At 45.4% G+C, this 19,096-nt stretch overlaps 1 protein-coding gene across 1 annotated transcript in view; it reads left to right on the top strand.

Annotated features, from left to right (window-relative positions):
- The window catches only part of Antxr1 (anthrax toxin receptor 1), a gene marked incomplete in the record, with an annotated part of 213,545 nt that overhangs the window by 140,384 nt on the left and 54,065 nt on the right, over positions 1 to 19,096 (top strand). Inside the window, 3 exon segments of the mRNA XM_013514693.1 lie at positions 7,259 to 7,300; positions 13,264 to 13,359; positions 13,860 to 14,027. Coding sequence (XP_013370147.1) covers positions 7,259 to 7,300; positions 13,264 to 13,359; positions 13,860 to 14,027 — 306 coding nt within the window.

Raw genomic sequence — 19,096 nt, 5'->3', positions numbered from 1 at the left:
GATGTGTGTATCCCTAAGAATTCATGGCCATAACCTCTCAACATTTAGAGTTCAGATTTATACTTCGGTTTCTATAATTGCAAGCAGAGAAGAAGTGGTCACAGCTGGGGGAACTTAGGGGTGGATCTTCAAGGGGAGCTCTGGATCATCTGGCAGCTTGGTCCCTCCACCCAGGCCTACGAGATTCCAGAAGTAAATGCTAACTACACATGAGCTCCAATGTAAAATACTCCAAAACCCTTGGCATATTATTGTTCAGAACCCTCAGGATTTTACTGTACACAAGAAATGCACAAAAAGCCAGAGTCAGATGAAGTGAGGTCCTGTCACTGATATTTCCTTGATTCTCCAAAGTTAACAATTTCAGGTAGACCAAAAGTTCTCTGAGCATGCATTCTGAAACATATTGCTTCATTATGGAATCTTGGTACCAAAGAATCATGGGACTAATGGTTCAGAGTAGCACATTCAAAACTGTGCAGTCTTAGAAAAACAGTACACTAGAAAGTATAATAAATTCAATCTTAAAATCCACTATTTTAAATACCTTAGAGTCTTAACAAGAAATACTATAGTGCATAGAGCCCTTTACCTTGATTTTTAAAATATAAACACGTAGAGTATCCTTGCAGACAAGAGTGTACTGTAGTGCTGTTGCTTGGAGCTACAGTGACAAGTCGGAAGGAAGGACATTCTTAGGGCAGAGAGTCACGACACCAGAGGTGGATAGCTGTGACTCACTGTGTTGTTATTCCTTCTGCTTCTGCACTGGCTAAAAATAGAAAATTGGCTTTTGTTGTTCTGCTAGGTTCCTCTTTTCATTAAAAAATAAGCTGTTCGTGTGGTTCCAAATAAGATCAAAAGCCATAAAAGCAGCACTATTCTGTTCTCAGCATCGACCGCACTCTTCCCATGCCTCTCGTCTTCTGTAAAGCTCCCTGAGTTCTGTTGCCTTGTCCTGGTTTTCAGCAGGATCTGTGACCAAGCACCATTGTACTTCTTTACACCTGTTGACCTCACGGCATCCTGTCCTCTCCTGCCTCTTCCCAAGCTTCTCTTCTACAAGCACAATGTTTGCCTCCTCCATTCAGTCTCTTGGTCTTATAACCAGAACACCCTCATATGAAGGATACTATACAAAGCGCTTCTATGAAAAAAGAACACATACCAGGGAGTGTGACTTATACTTGCATTGCACTAGAGTGAAAACAGAAGTGAGAAAGTAAATGAGGTGTGCATGTATGTTGCATATTCTTTTCCGGTTGAATTGGCAGGTCCACAGCACTTTCATATTCTGATTTTACTCAGTGGCACCTCACACTTTTTAATGCCTAACAGTTAACACTGTGGTATGTGAATTTTACCACCACCATCAAATAACAAAACCTGAAATATGTATTTGCTTCTCCTTTACCTTTGGAAAAATCCTACTTTGAGCTAACACAGTTTCACAGGTGAGTAATTTTATTGTTCTGTTTGCCTATCATACAAACAGACTCACACGTTACATACCTGAGCTATAGCAACAGAGACCGAGGGTGTGGTTTTCAAATTTTCAGAAAGCCTTCTTGGAAATTAGTTCAGGACATAAAGATGGAATGTGGAATCTTGATCCACAGGGAAGTGAATTTGCTTAGAGTTTGGGTTTTAGGGGGACAAGTGATGTGTAGTAAAGCAGCATAATTGATTGTAAGTACAATCCATGACACTAAGGAAATTCCTATGATGTACCCACTTCTGTACCTCCCCACGTATCTATCACAATCTGCTTCTGGCAGTTGGGACTATTATCATCTTAATTAATAAGGAAACATTTACATGGAGGACTGAGAAACCAGAAGTTACTACTGTATCACGTATTAAATGTTTACTTGAAAGGTAAGAATATTTAGAATACTCAGAAGTACTTACTTTCTTACAGGAACATACCTTCATTCAGTCCAGTACTTGAGTAGCAAGTACTGAGCTGCATTTCAAAGGTAAAAACTAACCAACTACGCCTATGTGTCCTGGAGGCAAATGCAGCTCGGCGAGTTCATTGCCAATACTGCAGGAAGCAGAAGGTTTGGCTTGTGCCCCTAGATCCCAGGGAGCCACCTGGTAGGAATGGCTCCAGGATTGGGCTCTGTATGCCATGAGTCCTAGACAGTGCTTATGAGTGGAGCTGAATCTCTTCCACCACACTATTTCCACCCCCATAGGACAGCGGTGGCACTGGGAAACCCAGCATTCCAGGCAACAGAGCTAGGACACCATTGTTGTTAGAATGAAACCTTTTCAAAGTTGTTGTTTCTACTCAGCTATAAGGAACACACAGCAGACCACCTGTAGGGATGTCTGACCGGAAGCAAAACATACCTCTTCTATGTATCTATCACCATAGAGTTGTTAGGCATAAGCTAATTCAAGGTTCTCAAAATGAAGCCACAGACCAGCAGGGCCAGCCTTTTTTTGTTGTTGTTGTTTTGGTTTTTTTGCTGATACCAGGAATCAAAGTCACGACCTTGTGCTTGCCAGGCAGGCGCTGTGCCGCTGAGCCAAATCCCCAGCCCCAAAAATTGTCTATACTGGGGATCAAACTCACAACCTTGTGCTTGCCAGGCAGACGCTTATGCCACTGAGCTATATCCCCAGCCCCAAGGGCCAGCTTCATTTGGAAACTTGTTAGAAGTTCAAGTGCTTAGCCCAGACCTGCTAATGAGGAACTTGGGTATATAGCCCAGAAATCTATGCTTGAGGAAATCCTTTGTGTGACTCTGATATTTGAAAAGTTTGAAACCACTGAGATAATTAAAATTAGAGGAAAGTACCTGGTTTTATTAGCGTAGTAGTTGTCTCAAGCTGTTCTCTTAGACAGCCAGTGTTCCACTGTGTGCCAGTGAAGTGCCTCCTTTGCAGCTAAAGACAAGGCCTTTGATGTAAAGTTTAGAGGAGAGGCCCTGAATGTAGCTCAGACAAAAAGGATACTGAACGCTGGGCATTGTGCTACATGCCTGGAATCCCAGCACTCAGGAGGCCAAGGCAGGAGAGCCACCACAAGTTCAAGGCCAGCCTGGACTATACAACAAAGCCCTACCTCAAAACAAACAAACAAACAAAAAGATACTAAAACTGAAAAAGAAAAGAAATCTGTTTAGTCCCACTTCTAATACCAGTAGATGAATGACTATCTGACAGGAGCTTGTCCAGGTTAGTGTATAACCAATTCTTGTCACTGAGAGAAGAGACAGGTAAGAGGAGGAGAATTGTGAGGTCTCGCTGGAGGATTTCTCAACAAGGAGAAAGAGGCAAAGTAGGAGACCCTGAGGGAAGTCCCTGGCCTGCGTCCTCCTGCTCCTCATCTGGCACACTGGTCTGACCCTCAACGTTAAGTGGACTGTCCAGTGAGCCAGTGTGGCTGTCAATAGACTGTATTTTCTTTGCTTTGTAAGTACCACTATACAGAGTCAGCTGGGGCAAACAGGGCAGCAAGGACCAAAAGTTCGATATTTCTGAAGGAAAAAAAACTTAAGCAAAATCAACTCACCAGGAGCTGTACTTCATTTTTAAAAATTGTAAAATAAATTCAAGAGAGAGCTTTATAGAAGGCCAGGAGTTGAACTCGATTCATAAACCACAGTGGCTGAGCTTTTCAGCCATCCGACAGGCTCTGGCCTTTATGATCTTTCTGCTCTGTCCATAGCATGCTGCATCTCCACATCTTCACTACTGCCGCTTTCAATAGTCACACTCAATTTGATGTGACCCAAGAAGTGGTGATTCAATGTGATGTGATTCTACCTGGCCTTTCCTGACTTTGTGGTACCGATACAACAGTCTTGTTACATCTGGCCCTTCCTCGTGTCTTCCTGAACAGAGATGGACAAATCAGAGTTAAAGTCACTGATAGGAGAGGAGAGGAAACATATCTCCCAACTCACAGCAGTTTCAAGAAGTTCTCAGGTAGCAAAGAAACACGAACAGAATTCAGAGGTTCCGTCCATTGTGCTTTTTCTTATCCCCTTTACATTGTCAGTCCAACTACTGTGCAAGGGGTCTCTCACCCCAAAATGGGCTCCGTGGGCAGTGACCCCAAGGAGGCAAGTGGTCACTTTCTGCCAATGCCACACCCGGTCTAAAGATGGTGGTAGTAAGTGGGGTAGTAGCGCTAGCCATCAGCACTCCCATTCGGTTTTACCTTGTTATGTTTATAAATACGTTTGTGGTGGCATTTTCCTCTTAAGTATTTTCTGAAGGAATGCTTTAACTTTATCCATCTTCTCTTTGTCCCTCCTGATGAGGAAGGAGCTGCAGAGCCCACTTACAAGGAAGAGGAGCTTCCCAAAATGTACCAAGAAAGAAAGTGAGCCAAACCCAGCCAGAGCTTGGTAGCTGGTGCTAGCTTTCAGTCTAGGTGGGAATAGGAACTTTCTGGTCAGGCTAACTGGAAACAAAGAAGTATGCAGTTTACCTTTCAGTTATGATTAAGAGTGCTATAAAAACATAAGCAGTCCTAACCATAACTGAACACTCTTAATCATAACTGAGAGCCCAAAGAGGGGACCTTGCCGACTCTGTATGATTCCTTGCGGGGAGCTGTTTACTCGCCATGGCCACCTGTGTGATCAGTAGTGTTACAGGCACCTGCAGGGGTGCAGTCAAGCATGCAGCTGCAGAGGTGCTGCCGGCATGGGAATGATCGAGGCAGTTGCCGAAACAGCTCCTTAGGGCACATGGGTTGTGGCCCTCCGATGGGGAGGGCACTGAGACTTGACAGGACCCTGTACCCAGAGCACTCCTTTGGGTGACCCGTGTACAAGAACTTCACTGCTTGGGATAATCATCCCGTGGCTTCCAGCTTGTCTGGGGCACGTTTAAAGATAGATGCCACCCTATAGATGAGTTGCTTCCTGTTCCAGAGCGAGCTAGTGGTGCCTGGGCTTGAAGCAATGAGAAAACTCCTTCCTTACTCCTGCCGACTACAGCTGGACACACAACCAGTGAAGCCAGATTGGAGGGGCCTAATTTCTCTTTGAACGTGGTGACATTTTTCCAAAAGTTGAGATGCTTCCAGTGTGTCAGTGGGGAATTTGCATTATAAATCAGCTCCCCTTCGATTAATATTCAATAAGTCACATATTTTTGCATTATCTTTCAAGTTGCCCTCAGAACTTGGCACATTGCAGGATATAAAGTAGATGCTCAGTAAATACTTAATAAACTAGCAAATACTTCTTGAACTAAATCAAGCAGCAAACTCACAGCTGGGTTGTTCAGAGTGGTGGGCCACTTGGGGCTCCATTTCCCGGCCTATGTCATGTGCTAACAATGTCATGTGGCCATTGATGCCCCTGAAGCCTCTAGTCACTATTAAGCCCACTGGCCACTGTCTGGACACCAGTCTCTTGTCTCACTTACTTTATGAAACTGCAAAAGACGTAATAAAAGCAAGAGGCAGACAAGAAATGGAAAGGAGAACCCTAATAACATGCACGATCTATGGCACCTCCTCTCTACCAGGCCCTCAACGCACTTGATTGCTTGTCATGACTCTGTTCCTGTAAGGCCCGTGTTCTTGTTCAATTTAGATGACAGTGGAGCCCAGGGGACCTAAGGGGCTTCTGAAATCCTGACAGTTATGAAGAGGCAAGTCTGGGGTTCACACAGGACAGATGTACAGGAGAGAGTAGCTAACAGCACCACAAAGGCAGAGCACGGCTGCTCTAACCCAAACCTCTTCGTAGCCAGGGACCTTGCTGTGCACACCGCCCACACCACCCTTGTCAGCAGCTGCCTGTGTTCCTACTGTACTCTCCCTCCAGCTCCTTTTCCTTAGTTCTAAGTTTCTGTCCCACTGTTCCTCATCCTTCCCTTCAGTTTCCAGGTATTTCCTGCTTTAACATAATTTACTGCCTGTAGGATGCTGGAAAATCAATGCCTAGCAGTAAAGGCCCTCTCTTGAGATTTTTTCTGAAGAAATTTTGAGCCAAGATTGAGTGGGTGAGCAAAATCATGGCTTCCCACAGCAGCCAGGAACTGGAGGCAGATGAAATGATTGTTCAAAACCCCTAGGGGCCTTTATCTCCGCCTCTCCAGTTAACTGAATATCGTCCTTTCAGATGTCTGGAGCCTTAGTCCACTGGCTGAGGCTGGTAACCTGTCTCATCACACAGAGATGCCATTATAGACAATAGTAGGGTAGGTGGCAGCAGCAGACACTAGAGCTATAGTGAGCCTCAGCATTATCAGATCAAAGGAAGCATGTGCTTAGTAAGAAGAGCAGGAGCTTAATGCCAGTCAGGCAGCTTGGCTGCAGCCAAAGGCAAGCTCCCAGGATAATGCCTGAACCCCCACCTAAAAGTGACCATTCCTGAGACTGAGAGATCCAGAAATACAGATGAGCCTACTAAAGTTCTCAAGAAAAGCACTGCACATAGGGGACCAAAATTCTGATGATCTTTCTGTAAAGGTAGAGGAACCCCCTTGGAGTGTAGTGGATTAAAGTAGATAGTGGTTATACTGATGTGTAAGACACCATAAATCCAAGTACCCACAAAGGCTTTCGTTTTATGAGTAGTATAAAAATTGGGGACAAGTGTGCCACCCAGCCAACCTCCTTCCCTGTCCTCCTCCCAGTTATTTGCCTGCCCACAATGTCTATGTGTTTCTGTTCAACCCTTAAGATGAAAAAGTTGCAGTCTAATCATAGTGTTATTCAGATCTTTGTGCCCCTGAATGCCAGTGCCCTGAAAGAGATCCTGGGGAACACATCCTTTCCTGCCTTCTGTTAAGACTCAGTGTACCTGACCATCACATCCTCTCTCCATGGGCTCTGTTTATAGATTAAGGGCTGCCAGTTCTCTAAGCATGGCCTGTACCTAGCTCCTGTCTACAGAACCCTTACCTTCCTCTGTGTAACCATTCCTTCTTATATGTGTAGATGGGTCGATGGTTGGATAGAGGGGTGAATGATTTGATGCATGAATGACTGGCTGAATACACGAGTGAATGAGTACCTTTGCAAAATAGCTACCTGAAGTAAGAGATGAAACTCTTACCTATGAAACAGCTTTTTCTATACAAAAACTACAACACTGAGAAAGGAAGGTGCAGCCTGGATCATGCTCAAACTAACCGCGATACTCTATCCAGACAGATCATGGCACTGATCAAGTCTGCCTTGCTTGGGGCACCTCCTAAGAGCAGATCTTTTAGAAAGCCTGTGTCTGGAGTCTACTGACCTGTTGTTTTTTTTTTTTCTTTTTCTTTTTCTTTTCAGATCATCAAGGAAGTCCCTCCACCCCCGGTTGAAGAGAGTGAGGTAAGTGGCCAGAGAAGGATGCAGCCAGATGGGTAGAATAGCAGAGGTAGACAAAGGGCTGGCTAAGCCACTGGGACACTTAGCCCCAGGCAAGCAGGGCCCAGTCCCCACTGCCTGTGAAGCAGTAAGAAGTGAAGGCTTTGACCCTTTCCTAACCAAGGACGAGCAGGCACAGAGCTAAAGTGACAGTCAAAGACAGGATGGTTTCTTCCCACAAAGATAAAATTGGAGATGCAAACATAAATGTTCCTTATCAGTACAGTTATTTGGAGCTCTGAGGATCTGACTTTTCCTCTAAAACATTTTAGGGTTCTCTCCTCCCTGCATATTTACACATTGCATGTGTAGATCAAGGCAAATTGGCCACTTTCTCCAAACCATCACTTGTCCTAGGAATGGCCTAATGCTAAAGTTTTCAATTTTTCTTTAATTTAAAACAGTATTACCTAAAGATTTGCCAGGCAGTAATAAAAATATGGTGGAGGAGGATATGCTAATATCCTGGCCTTGCTCTCCAATACTCATCATCTAAAGAAAAAACAATCTCAGACTCTTACCATTAAATTGGCCAGTAAAAAAAATTAAAAAATAAAAATAAATTGGCCAGTAAGCAGTTCTGATGGCCTGCGTAGAATACGGTGGAGTCCTCAAAGGCTAATCATGAGAAAGATTATCACTGGGCAGGAGTGCATAACAACTGGCTTTCTTAGACTGGGATAGCTGGACTCCCTACAAGCAACACTCACCAATTTAGAAGCCAGGGTCAAGATCTGAAACTTTAGTGGCACTAAAATATATATATATATTGATGAGGTTTCAAGCTCTTACCTCAATCCCTAAAGTCTATCTTTGTGTGCAAACCAAGCTCAGCCCCCTCATTCTTCCTTTCCCAATGTCTTTGTTAAGTTTCCTCACACACACAGAAAGGCAGATGATTAAATTTAAAATTCCATGTGTCTCTTAGGTCCTGAACCATATGCATATAAGCCAAGGGATTTAATAGCTGCAATCAATTAAACCACATCTTGTTGGAATGCTAACTTTCTGCCCAGAAATCAGGGGAGGAAATTACATTGCTGTGCAAAGAGGAGGGAGACAAAACCCTCTTTACATCCACAAAAGCCTTTCCTAATCCTTCAAGAAAAGACACCACATTTGCGTTCCATGGTTCCAGCTTGGCTTTGCTTCTGTTGTGTGCAGCTGTCGTCTCTTAGACTCCCAAAGAAAATGTCTGGACTGTTTCATTTAACCATTCAACATCCCTAGAACAGAGATACGCTATTGCGATCTTCATTTTATATATGAAAAGCTGAGGTGTAATGAGAATAATGGGGCTGGCTTTCCATCACTATGACAAAATACCTAAGATAATCAATTTAAAAGAAAGAAAGGTTTATTTTAGCTTATAAACCTAAAGAGAACTAAAGAACAGCTACACACTACAGCATGGAAAGAGCAGTCATCTTCATGTCAGTCTTAAAGGGGCTGTGGGCCTTGTCTGAGCACCCCCGGGCCAGCGTGGTGAGATACTGCCACTCAAGAAAAGGAGCTCCTGACACACCTGGAGGTCTCATGGCTGGCTGCAGGTGCTGCAGACTCCAGACTCCTGCAAGAGAGGCCTGTAGTATCCTTCCCCGTTAGGTCCAAGTTCACATCAAAGTCCCATCACTTAGTAACTGTGTGGTCTTGAATGATGCCTTAAGTGATAGGCAGAGAGGGGAGAGAAGAGTTTTCCAAGCATCCTGAATGTTGGAGCATGGAGCTGGACAAAGGCCTGGCAGGATTTGGAGCGATGGAAAGATTCAATGCCTGAGGGCAGCACAGGAGTAATCCAGTTCTGGGCTAACCAAATGAGTCCATCAGGCTTGGTATTTACCCTACAGATGTTTCTTCCTGGGCAGCCCTGTGCCTGAGGGCATGCCCAGGTCTGCCTGAGGACAAGCAGGTCAGAAAGACCTGAGGAATGTGCTGCCACTTGTGTCACCAAACGTCAGCTAACTGGATGTCTGGGGCCACCACATCCTTTAACATTTAAACAAACTTTCCTGTGATGGGAAGCCAGCATGCCTCCTGATCGCTGCGGTTTCTCCCAGGCATCGCTGACTTCTCCTCCCTGCTGCTTTTAGATACTATCTGGCAAGCCCAACCCTTACACTCCCCCAACGCACTCCTGGCACAAGGCCATCTTTGTAGGGACTTTTACTTGAGTAAGGAGCTGTGCACCAATACAGCGCAGGCAACAAGTAACTTCTGGCAGAATATTACACAGGTTTTTTCCATCCCTGCCCTTCCACTACTAGAAGGTTTTCTGGCCATCTCCCCAGGGCCACAAGGCACTTTTGCGTAGCTCCATTTCACTGTTTTCTGCTCACCACCTGCTGATTTGCTCATAGAAAGCAATTTGACTTAGAGGATCCTGTCCTCTAATAACCATAACGGACCTCAAAGTTGTGTGTACAAAAAAAATAGCTGAAGATTTCTATTAACACACACACACAAACACACACACACACACACACACACACACATCCTTCAAGGGCAGTGCGGGGGGGAGACTTTCCAAGAGGATTTTTTTCTTTGATTAGATGTAGAAATTCACCCTCAGCTACTGCCGATTGTCAGAGTGGACCTACTGGGGTCTGTGATTTTACCCTAACAAATTTTGGCGAAATGAAAAGACACATCAAAGATTCCCTCTTCTTCCTGGGATTACAAAACCCTCCGGGCTGCAGGATGTGTAAACAGAGCCATGCTTACTGCAGGGGAAACTCTGACTCTCCCGTCGGTCAAAGCCTGGGTCTCTGTGCTGACTTCTGCTGTTGTTTGAGGTTGGCAGGCAAGCTCGGGTCGGGGACTGGAGGACAGGCTCGGTGGATCAGGAGTGTGTGCAGCAACCCTCTCAAGTCTAGGCATTTCCTGTTGCGTGACCACAGCCCTGCACTCCTCCCAGGGCCTCGCCCAATGGAGAGAAGAGAGGGGGCTGGCGAGGGCAAGAAAGCTTGGAAAGGATGGAAACTGACTTGATGATTTTATGTCTTATAACTAAGCACTCGGGAAGTTTGAAATTAGTAAATTTTAAATTGTAATTCATTCTTCACAAGTGAGTACTGAAAGTGTGGGAGTGGGGAGATACTGTCAGTGGCAAGATAAGGAATCAGGAAAGCACACCGGAAGTTCACCTTTAGTGATCGTTTCATTGCTCCGGGTCTGATATTCTTTTTCTATGCAATGAAAAGACCCAATTAGATGGTCTACAGAGCTTTCTCTCCTGTAATTTAAAAAAGAAGAGATGAGGACTCCTGAGACCATTTTAGTCCCCTGCTGAATAAAGCGGCTTTATTCTTGCTGATTTGTACATTCCTGCTGATGCCGTGTTTAGTTTTAGAAGATAAAACTTCCATTATCTCCTTTGGAAAACTGCCTTAAGCCAGAGATGTTCAGGCTTTGTGGGGCCGTATTTCACGTATATGTGCTCAGACATTTACCTATATCCACCTCTTATGATAAAGTGGAACTGCGTGTGTCAGATACATAAGGTGCTTGCTTTGACCTCATAGGTGAAAGAAACCTGGATTAAAATCATAAAGGTACTCTGAGCCAGTATTGTTTTTGAGGTTTTGATTTTATGTTGTCATGTCATATAGTCATAAATCATCATCACTATCAGGTACCAGGAGTGAGAAGTAGAAAATTAGCATTTATCTGATACCATCAAATGACTTAGGAAAAGCAAAACACAAAGGGACAAAACCCAGAACCTGCCAGGGAAGCTGCCTGAGTTCAAAGCCAGCTCTGCCACATTAAAAACTGGATGACCAAAGTCACAACCTCACTACTCCTAGCCTCTAAAACGGGAATAACAATGCTGCCTGCCCCTCTGGCTGGCTGTAAGATTAGATGGTTAGTACACGTGAACACTCAGAAGTGTGGCAGGCACATTAGCAATAAAGGCTGCATGAATTCAGTGGTGCAATTATCATGCGTTCAGTGTCTGTTTGTTGAGCACTTACTGTCTCAGATTACAGGGGTCAACAAAATCCGTTCTGACTTCAGAGGTCATAGTCCCGTAGTGAAGAACAGATCTGTTTAGAGACAGAGGAGAGTGCCATATATTAGCTGCCACAATCTTGTAAATCTAGTCTGCAGAGATCGCAGTCTTTTAAGATACATTAAATTTTTAATTTTTAAGAAGCTGGCCTATCCTAAGCACAGCACTGAACTCCAGGAGTCTTAATGGGCTGATGTTTTATTGTTTTGCTTTCCCTTCTGCTGACTGTCTTCCTGGTCTTTGTACCTTGCTTCCTACCCCTTTGCACAGTGGCGGCCCCACCCAGGACTTCACCCCGAGTATAACTCCCAAAATGCCACCCAAACAAGGCTGTGAGGAGCAGGCTTAACGATTCTGAGCTGATTAGTACTCTTTTGGTTCATTTCTCTGCTTTATAGACCCCTTTTTCAATGTCCTTTCTATGCTGTGGAGAGAGCTCATGCCACTTCGTTATAATCTGTCCTTGACAGTGATATTTTCTTCCCACAACATGAATAACTACAGTACTGAGATGAAGAGCAGTTTTGCTAATTATCTTTTCCTGGCACCAGGAGAACCACAGCACAGCATGCAAGGGGAGGCAGGCTTTGGGCTTAGCTGCTATGTGAAAGACAGATTGTGCGCTAGTAAGAGGGTGACGGGAAAGCCAGGTAGGAGGCCTCGCGGTGTCCAGGAGAAAGCTGATGTGAGTTTGGGCAGAGCTAGAAGTGGACAAGTCAGTGGATTTTGGATCATTTAGAAGTAGGTACAGCAGAAGCTGCTGCAAATTGGGTGTAGGAGGAAGGGACAAGGGAGAGTGATGATTCAAAATGTCTCCACGCAGTGGGGGATACTACAAGAAGAACAGATTTGCGTGGGGAAATCAGGACTTTTCTTTGCAGTGGTATTGCTGAGATGTGTATTAGCTCTCAAGGGAAGATGTGAATGTCAAGTCTCCAGCTGGAGTTTTGAGAAGTCAGAGCTGAAGATACAGCTACACCAAATTACAGTATGTAGATGAGATTTCCTTTTAATCCAGTGGTGGCGAACCTGCGGCACGCTTGCTGCAGTAGGTACACAGGGCCCTCTTTGTTGGCACACAAGCTATGTCACCCCAGCAGCTGAGCATCAGATATTCAATGTTGGCACTTGGTGATAAATAAGTGGATTTGGGGTTGCAGTTTTGGCACTTAGTCTCTAAAAGGTTTGCCATCACTGCATCAAGGTAGGTAGATGGAATTAGAGGCACTCTCCTATGTCTTAGTCTGTTTTCTGCTGCTGTAATAGAATACCTGAGAGTGGGAAATTTATAAAGAAAAGACACATTTCTCACAATTGTGGAGATTACAGTTCTGGAAAGTGCAAAGTCCATGTCTGTGTATATCAGCCCGTATCTGGCCAGGGCCCTTTTGCTAGTCATCCCAATGGCAGAAGGAGGAAATATAAGGGAACATGTGCAAAAGACTGCAGTAAAGTGCAAGGGGGCCCACCTCACTTTTATAACAAAACCACTCTTGTGATAATTAACCCAGTCCAAAAGTAACAACATTAATCCATTAGTGAAGGCAGAGCCCTCGTGGCCTAATCACCTCTCATTAACTCCCTGCTCCCAACACTGCTGCACTGTTGACCATGCTTTCAACATGTGATTTTGGAGGACACATCCAACCCAAACACCTTCCATAGGAGCAGAAAAGTAAAGAACAGCTTCCAGGATTGTGCCACAGCCTTACCTGGTAGCACTGCTTTTATTCCCACTTTAGAGATCAAGATGTTCTTGGATAGATCACACGACTTGTCCAGGGCCCCAAGGAGCAGTGGCACTGGGATTTAACTCAGGCAGTCAGGCTGTACAAGCTCCGCTCCTGTACAAGCTCTGCTTTGTGTACACACAGGCAGGGCACTTTGTCCCTCATGTGTCACAATCTTTCTGCAGGAAGAAGATGACGACGGTCTGCCTAAGAAAAAGTGGCCCACAGTAGATGCCTCTTATTATGGTGGCCGAGGGGTTGGAGGCATTAAAAGGATGGAGGTAAGAGAAAAGCTTGATGCATGCTTGTCTTTGTGATGACTACTCCCAAAGCAGATGGTGACATCTCGTGCTTGAAATCTGGTGGAGACATGGAGTCAAGGTAGAAAAATAGGACTGTAGGAGGTACAGCCTTTTAACTGTGCGTATCTTGCCTACTGGTAGTCAGGGCAGGTCACTCATCTGCTCAAACCCCTCAGTGGTGTCTGTTCTTACAGGATGAAGTCCAGATTCTTACCTGACCCTTCAGTACTTTTATACATGCTTCCCACTGCCTGGACATTGCCTCCCCAAAAGGCCTGTGCTCACGGCCCGCTCTCTCCGCACCTTCCACCCTCCCCCTTTCCTTTCCTCCACACTCCTCTTCCTTGGTCCTCAAAACCCAAAGGAATTGTGGATTGGGTAGTGTGCTCCTTGCATATCAGACATGTACTTGTCATTCCTGGTTTCTAGCAGCCTATTTTACTTTGTCATGTTATTTTATTATATTGTATTTATTTTAGGTTCGCTGGGGAGAAAAGGGCTCTACAGAAGAAGGTGCTAAGCTGGAAAAGGCCAAAAATGCACGGGTGAAAATGCCTGAGCAGGAGTATGAATTCCCTGAGCCTCGAAATCTCAACAACAATATGCGACGGCCCTCCTCCCCCCGGAAGTGGTACTCTCCGATCAAGGTGGGTCTCTCCCTACCCAAAGTTCCCTCCTGGGCTCGTTCTTCCCGGTTGTGAGCAAATCTTTGTTCTCTACCACCTCTCTTCCTCTCACATCTCCAGCCTGTAAAATCCTCTCTGGAGCTTGGCCTGGCATTGTAGCACATGCCTGTAGTCCCAGCACTCTGGGAGGCTGAGGCAGGAGGATCAAAAGTTACAGCCCAGCCTCAGCAATTTAGCTACTTGTCCCTGTCTCAAAATAGATAATAAAAGCCAATGGGGATATAGCTTAGTGCAAAGGTCCTGTGTTTAGTCCCTTATACAAAGAAAAGAGAAGAAGAGAAGAGAAGAGAAGAGAAGAGAAGAGAAGAGAAGAGAAGAGAAGAGAGAAGAGAAAAAAAAGAAAAGAAAACGAAAAGAAAAGAAAAGAAAAGAAAAGAAAAGAAAAGAAAAGAAAAAAGAAAAAGAAAGAAAAGACACCTCTCTGGTTTCTTTGGAAGTTTAGGCCAAAGGAGGTGGTTAATGCTGTCTAACGTCCACTTTTCTGTTCTTCTTAGGGCAAACAGCTTTGGATTCCTGTGAGTAGGGCAGCACCCTTTCTTCAGCCTTTCCCTTAGGCAGCTGTGCTGTGCCAGATATCAGAAAGCCCTAGAAAATCATAGCTGAAAAGACTGGGGAGAATCTGTCTCCACCCCTTCACATCTCATTTCTCATTTCACACAGTAGAAACTGAGATAGGCAGAGATCTTGCTCTGTTGGGATCTGGAGCTCAAGGCCCCAACATAGGACCAAGCTTCCAGCGCGGTGGGCACAAAGCACGGGGCTCCTCCCAGCCTCAGGTGAAAGACGCAGTGTGAGAGCCATCTCCCAGCGCCACACGGCCCGCACAGACAGCTTTACCCCATCTCCCATGGCAACAGAAGTAATTTGTGTCATTCACTGAGATACTTGCTGCTCGTAGAGCAGCCCTTTTCCGACAAAAAGCCAAAGAAATACCACCTCAAACAGTGAATGGAACCGTACTGATAGTCGTCTTCTCCTAGTGGGAATAGCTCAGGCTCCCGTGAACCGCAGTGCATTTCCATTTTGGTTGGCCATGTTTAAAGCCGAGAGATTCTTTCTTAAAATAACTCACCCTGAGGCAGTAGTGAACTCCGAGGAGCTGTGGACTGAGCACAGCTGGCTTGAGGAACAGCTGTTTGCTCCTAATGCCTTTCTAATGGGGAACATGCAGTGGCGTGCATACATGTGCAGACAGGAAGGAGCCAAGTGGATTCTCAGAGATGAAGAAGAGGGGATTTTCTATTTTGTCACTCTCAGGAATCAGTACCTTGTGACTAATCCATCTTTGGTTGTAGCTAACTTTTCATTTCTGTAATCATGGCAGTTGAGAGAATATTAATTCTGTTCGTAGAGTCCAGTTTCTTCCTGAGAGCCTGTTACTCATTTATTAACTGATGGTTTAAAACTTACAGCAGTTTCATGAAATGAAGGATATGAACAAATACACTTAGAAATTGAAAAATATCCCTAACGCTTACTTGGAATTAGTACTAATTCAGTGAATGTCTGTCAGGCACCTACTAGGCACCAAGCACCATTAGATATGGAACATACAGAGGTTCTCAAACCTGGCTGAGTATCTGCATCACCTGGAAATGCTTTTAAAATTCAAATTCCCAAGGGGCTGGGGATTTAGCTCAGTGGCACAGCGCCTGCCTGGCAAGCCTGAGGTTGTGAGTTCGATTCCCGGTACCAGAAAAAAAAAAAAAAAATCAAATTCCCAGGCCTAGTGGCTCTGAGCCTCACAAAAGACCTCCGAAAGCATGCTGGCTCTTATAACCAATTGGTCCATTTTTTTCTCATCAGGGGAAAATTCTTTTATTTTGCAATGCTTCCTTTTTCAGATTTTATATCCAGACTCCTACGTGATGCTCCTCTGTTGCCCCTGGCCACCTCCTTCCCAGTCCTGGCTTTTGAACTTCTCCCCTAGTGATTGTATTAAACTACTCCTTCTCAAAGCTTGCTTTAGGGCTCCACTCAAGATCCTCTGAATTAAAAAAATCTAATGGTGAGGCCTAGCCATCTGTGTTTTAATAAATCTAGCTGAGAAGTTGTCCCTCAAGGTTCCCACCGGCATTCGACAGTAAGTTCTCAGATGGCAGGAACGGTGGTCCCTATTGTTAAAATTGGCGAGTAGAACATGACTATACTCTGGGGATTTGTGAGGAGTCTCAGCAAGGAAACCAACATCAGATTTCACATTAGGGCCATTTCTACCACCAATACAAATGCTGGATTAATAGTAAGTGACTGGGAATCTGAGTGTCGCAGTGTCGCCTAAAAAGACCCAGAAGGATAGGAGAGGTGTCTGGAGGCTGGTGGGTTTGCTGAGCCCATCAGCAGGACTCCCTAGTTAGGGCATGAAAAGGCATGACTGTGCCTTGTGCCTGGTGTACAGCTAATGCCAGCACTTGCTCAATCTTTGCTAGATGTAAGAACAGCCACTGGTGTGGTGACTCATGTTTGTGAGCCTTCTCTCCACCAGATTTCACCTCCTGCAAGCACCCAGTGAGCTCTGAAGGCCCTGTAAACAGCACTGCAAGTCAACCCTTGCACCTGGCACAGAGCAGGGACTCCGCCATCTCTTGTTGAAGAGCTGAGGCGTGGGGTGTAATTAGGACACCACTCCCATGGCGCTGTGCCCATCTGACCACACAGCTCACATTGGTACCCACTGTTCAGGAAGGTGAGGTTTTTCTTGACAGCTCTGAGGATGTGAGATCTCAGTGGAGAGAAAAAGAGATCATCCGATGTGTACCTGGGCTGGTACATGAAGATAGGTGGGAACAAGAACAGAAGTACAGAACAGAATTCAAAAGCAATGCTGTATATTTTTGATCCAGAGGAAAAGCAGAGGTGGCACCAGAACTTCAGCCCTTGCCCATGACTAGGGGAGAAGTTCAAAAGCCAGGGAGATGCATACTCCCTGCTGAGCCCCATTCTAGCCACCGTGCCTGTGACCATTTCCTAGTCCTTGGACAGAGCAGTGGGCTTCATGTGGTTCCATAAACTCTCCTGTCCGTTCCTGAGGCTTCGTATATCACACAGTCCCATGCTGAAATAGAAGGCACGCTCCGCAGGGTTGTACTCACAGAGGCGGAACAGTGTGAAGGGGCCGACAGAGGCACTAACGCACCCAGGGACTCGCAACAGGGAAGGCTGTTATGTCCTCTGCCTACAGGGGTGAAATAGTGCCCTGGAGCCCAGTGAGAGGCCCAGTGCGGGAGAAGGGAGCGCTCACTGGGACCTGTGGCCATGGGGCAAGAGTCAGCAACTGAGTCCTTCCCACGACCGGTGCTTCTATGGCCCATGAACAAATCGTGCTTTCTACATTTTCAAATGGTTATATAAGTACTTATAGAATACCCTCCGTTTTCCTCTTGACCTGCAAAGCTTACCTTCTTTACCCTCTGGCCCTTTCTAGAAAATGTTTGCAGACTCCTGCACTATAGGAATGAGGCCGTTGCTGGGGGCAGAAAGACGGAACAAATGCCCCAACCTGCCCTCATCTTGCTCTCTCACTCCTTCTGGTTCCACCTATTGGCCAAGGGGAAGCCAACCGGTATAGAACCAGGCTTCCAAGGGATGGAGCAAGGAGGCAGAGAAATAGAGACAGTGATGGGTTAGACAGCACAAGGAGAATCATCTGTCCACGCTGTGCCTGTCTTCCATGCCTGCTATAAACAGGGAGAACAGCTCCGCCTAGCACAAAACTTTCAGCAGGTCCTGGAAAAACTCCTTGCTCCCCAGCAAAACTGGCCAGAATTATGTACATATTTAAGTGGATTGCATTACAGTCGCTCTTCTCCATGCATTCCCTGAAACGGAGTTTAGAAGGTGAGCCCAGTTGCTAAGCAAGCCCAGTGGGTGGGGGAAGGGCCACAGTCATCTCTTCTCCGCCCACTGCCCCCCAGCCTAATTTAAGGCAGTGACCACTCCGACCACACTTCTCCCTATCCTCATTCCAGACCCATGATCAGCAAAATTTCCCTGATATTTAACCTGCATTTTTCTTTGCTCAGTTTTCACCCTCCAGATTTACAATACCCCGTGCTTCTCATTAAATTAGACCTCACCATTTCAGACAAGTTAAGTCATGCTCTGATATGTGCTCACAAGATAGATTAAAATCAGAACTGACAGCAGGGTTGAGGGAAGGCTTGCAGTCTTTTTTTTCTTTTTCCAGTAGCTCTTCCTCATGACTGAAGTGACAGAAATGACAGCTGATGGACAAAAACCAGACCCCGCGTTGCCAGACAGGCGAGCTAGTCCCTGTAAGAGAGATAGACTACGAGGGGCAGAGCTGGCCTGTCCCACTTGCAGGGTTGAGGAGGAAGATGGTCTTCTGTATCTCTCGTGGAAAGCCACCTGTCATCTTTGGCCTTAACACCTTGACCTTATAGTCAAGCGGCATTCAGTCATGACCCTGTGCTAGATGAAGCCGTATAGAACACAGCAAGACAAACTAGAGCAAGAAGTTTTTTCAGATGTGCGTTTGAGGTTAAACAGATTTCCTCCCTCCCTAGCTACTTTTTAGAATGGTTCCAAACTTTTCTTGAAAAAATAGGGAGAGAAAAGTTACGCGGTCTGTAGGGTAAGCTTCCAACCTTATTCATTAATTTAAATACATTAAACTTGTTCATTAATTTCATTGAAGGAAAGCCTGAGTCACAGTATCCACTACGTATTTCAAAGTATACAAATTCAGGTGTCAGTCCTGTAAATTGAACTAGCCTCAGAATTTTCAATTTCTGGCTAACTTCCAACTAGCTAAAGCAGACAAGTGGGAAGATACAGCTGCTGCCTGGCTGGGGGGAAAAAAACAGAACCCAGCCACAACATTCATGCACCAGGGCGCTTTGAGTGATGAGTGCAGAAACATTTCCAGCCCGGTCTCACTGTGCAGAAGGAAGCAAAAAGCCAGTGTTTACATGGAACATCCAGTTTTTCCATCTTTCTGGATTCAAACTATTCTCAGGCTGAGTGAGATATAGTTTGGGAGCCTGGAATTGGTAAATTTCTCATTTTAT

Source organism: Chinchilla lanigera, unplaced genomic scaffold (genome assembly GCF_000276665.1).
Source record: "Chinchilla lanigera isolate Chin_1 unplaced genomic scaffold, ChiLan1.0 scaffold00023, whole genome shotgun sequence".
Taxonomy (NCBI): Eukaryota; Metazoa; Chordata; class Mammalia; order Rodentia; family Chinchillidae; genus Chinchilla; species Chinchilla lanigera.
The sequence above is the reverse complement of the archived record's forward strand: the minus strand, read 5'-3'. Positions and strand labels throughout refer to the sequence as shown.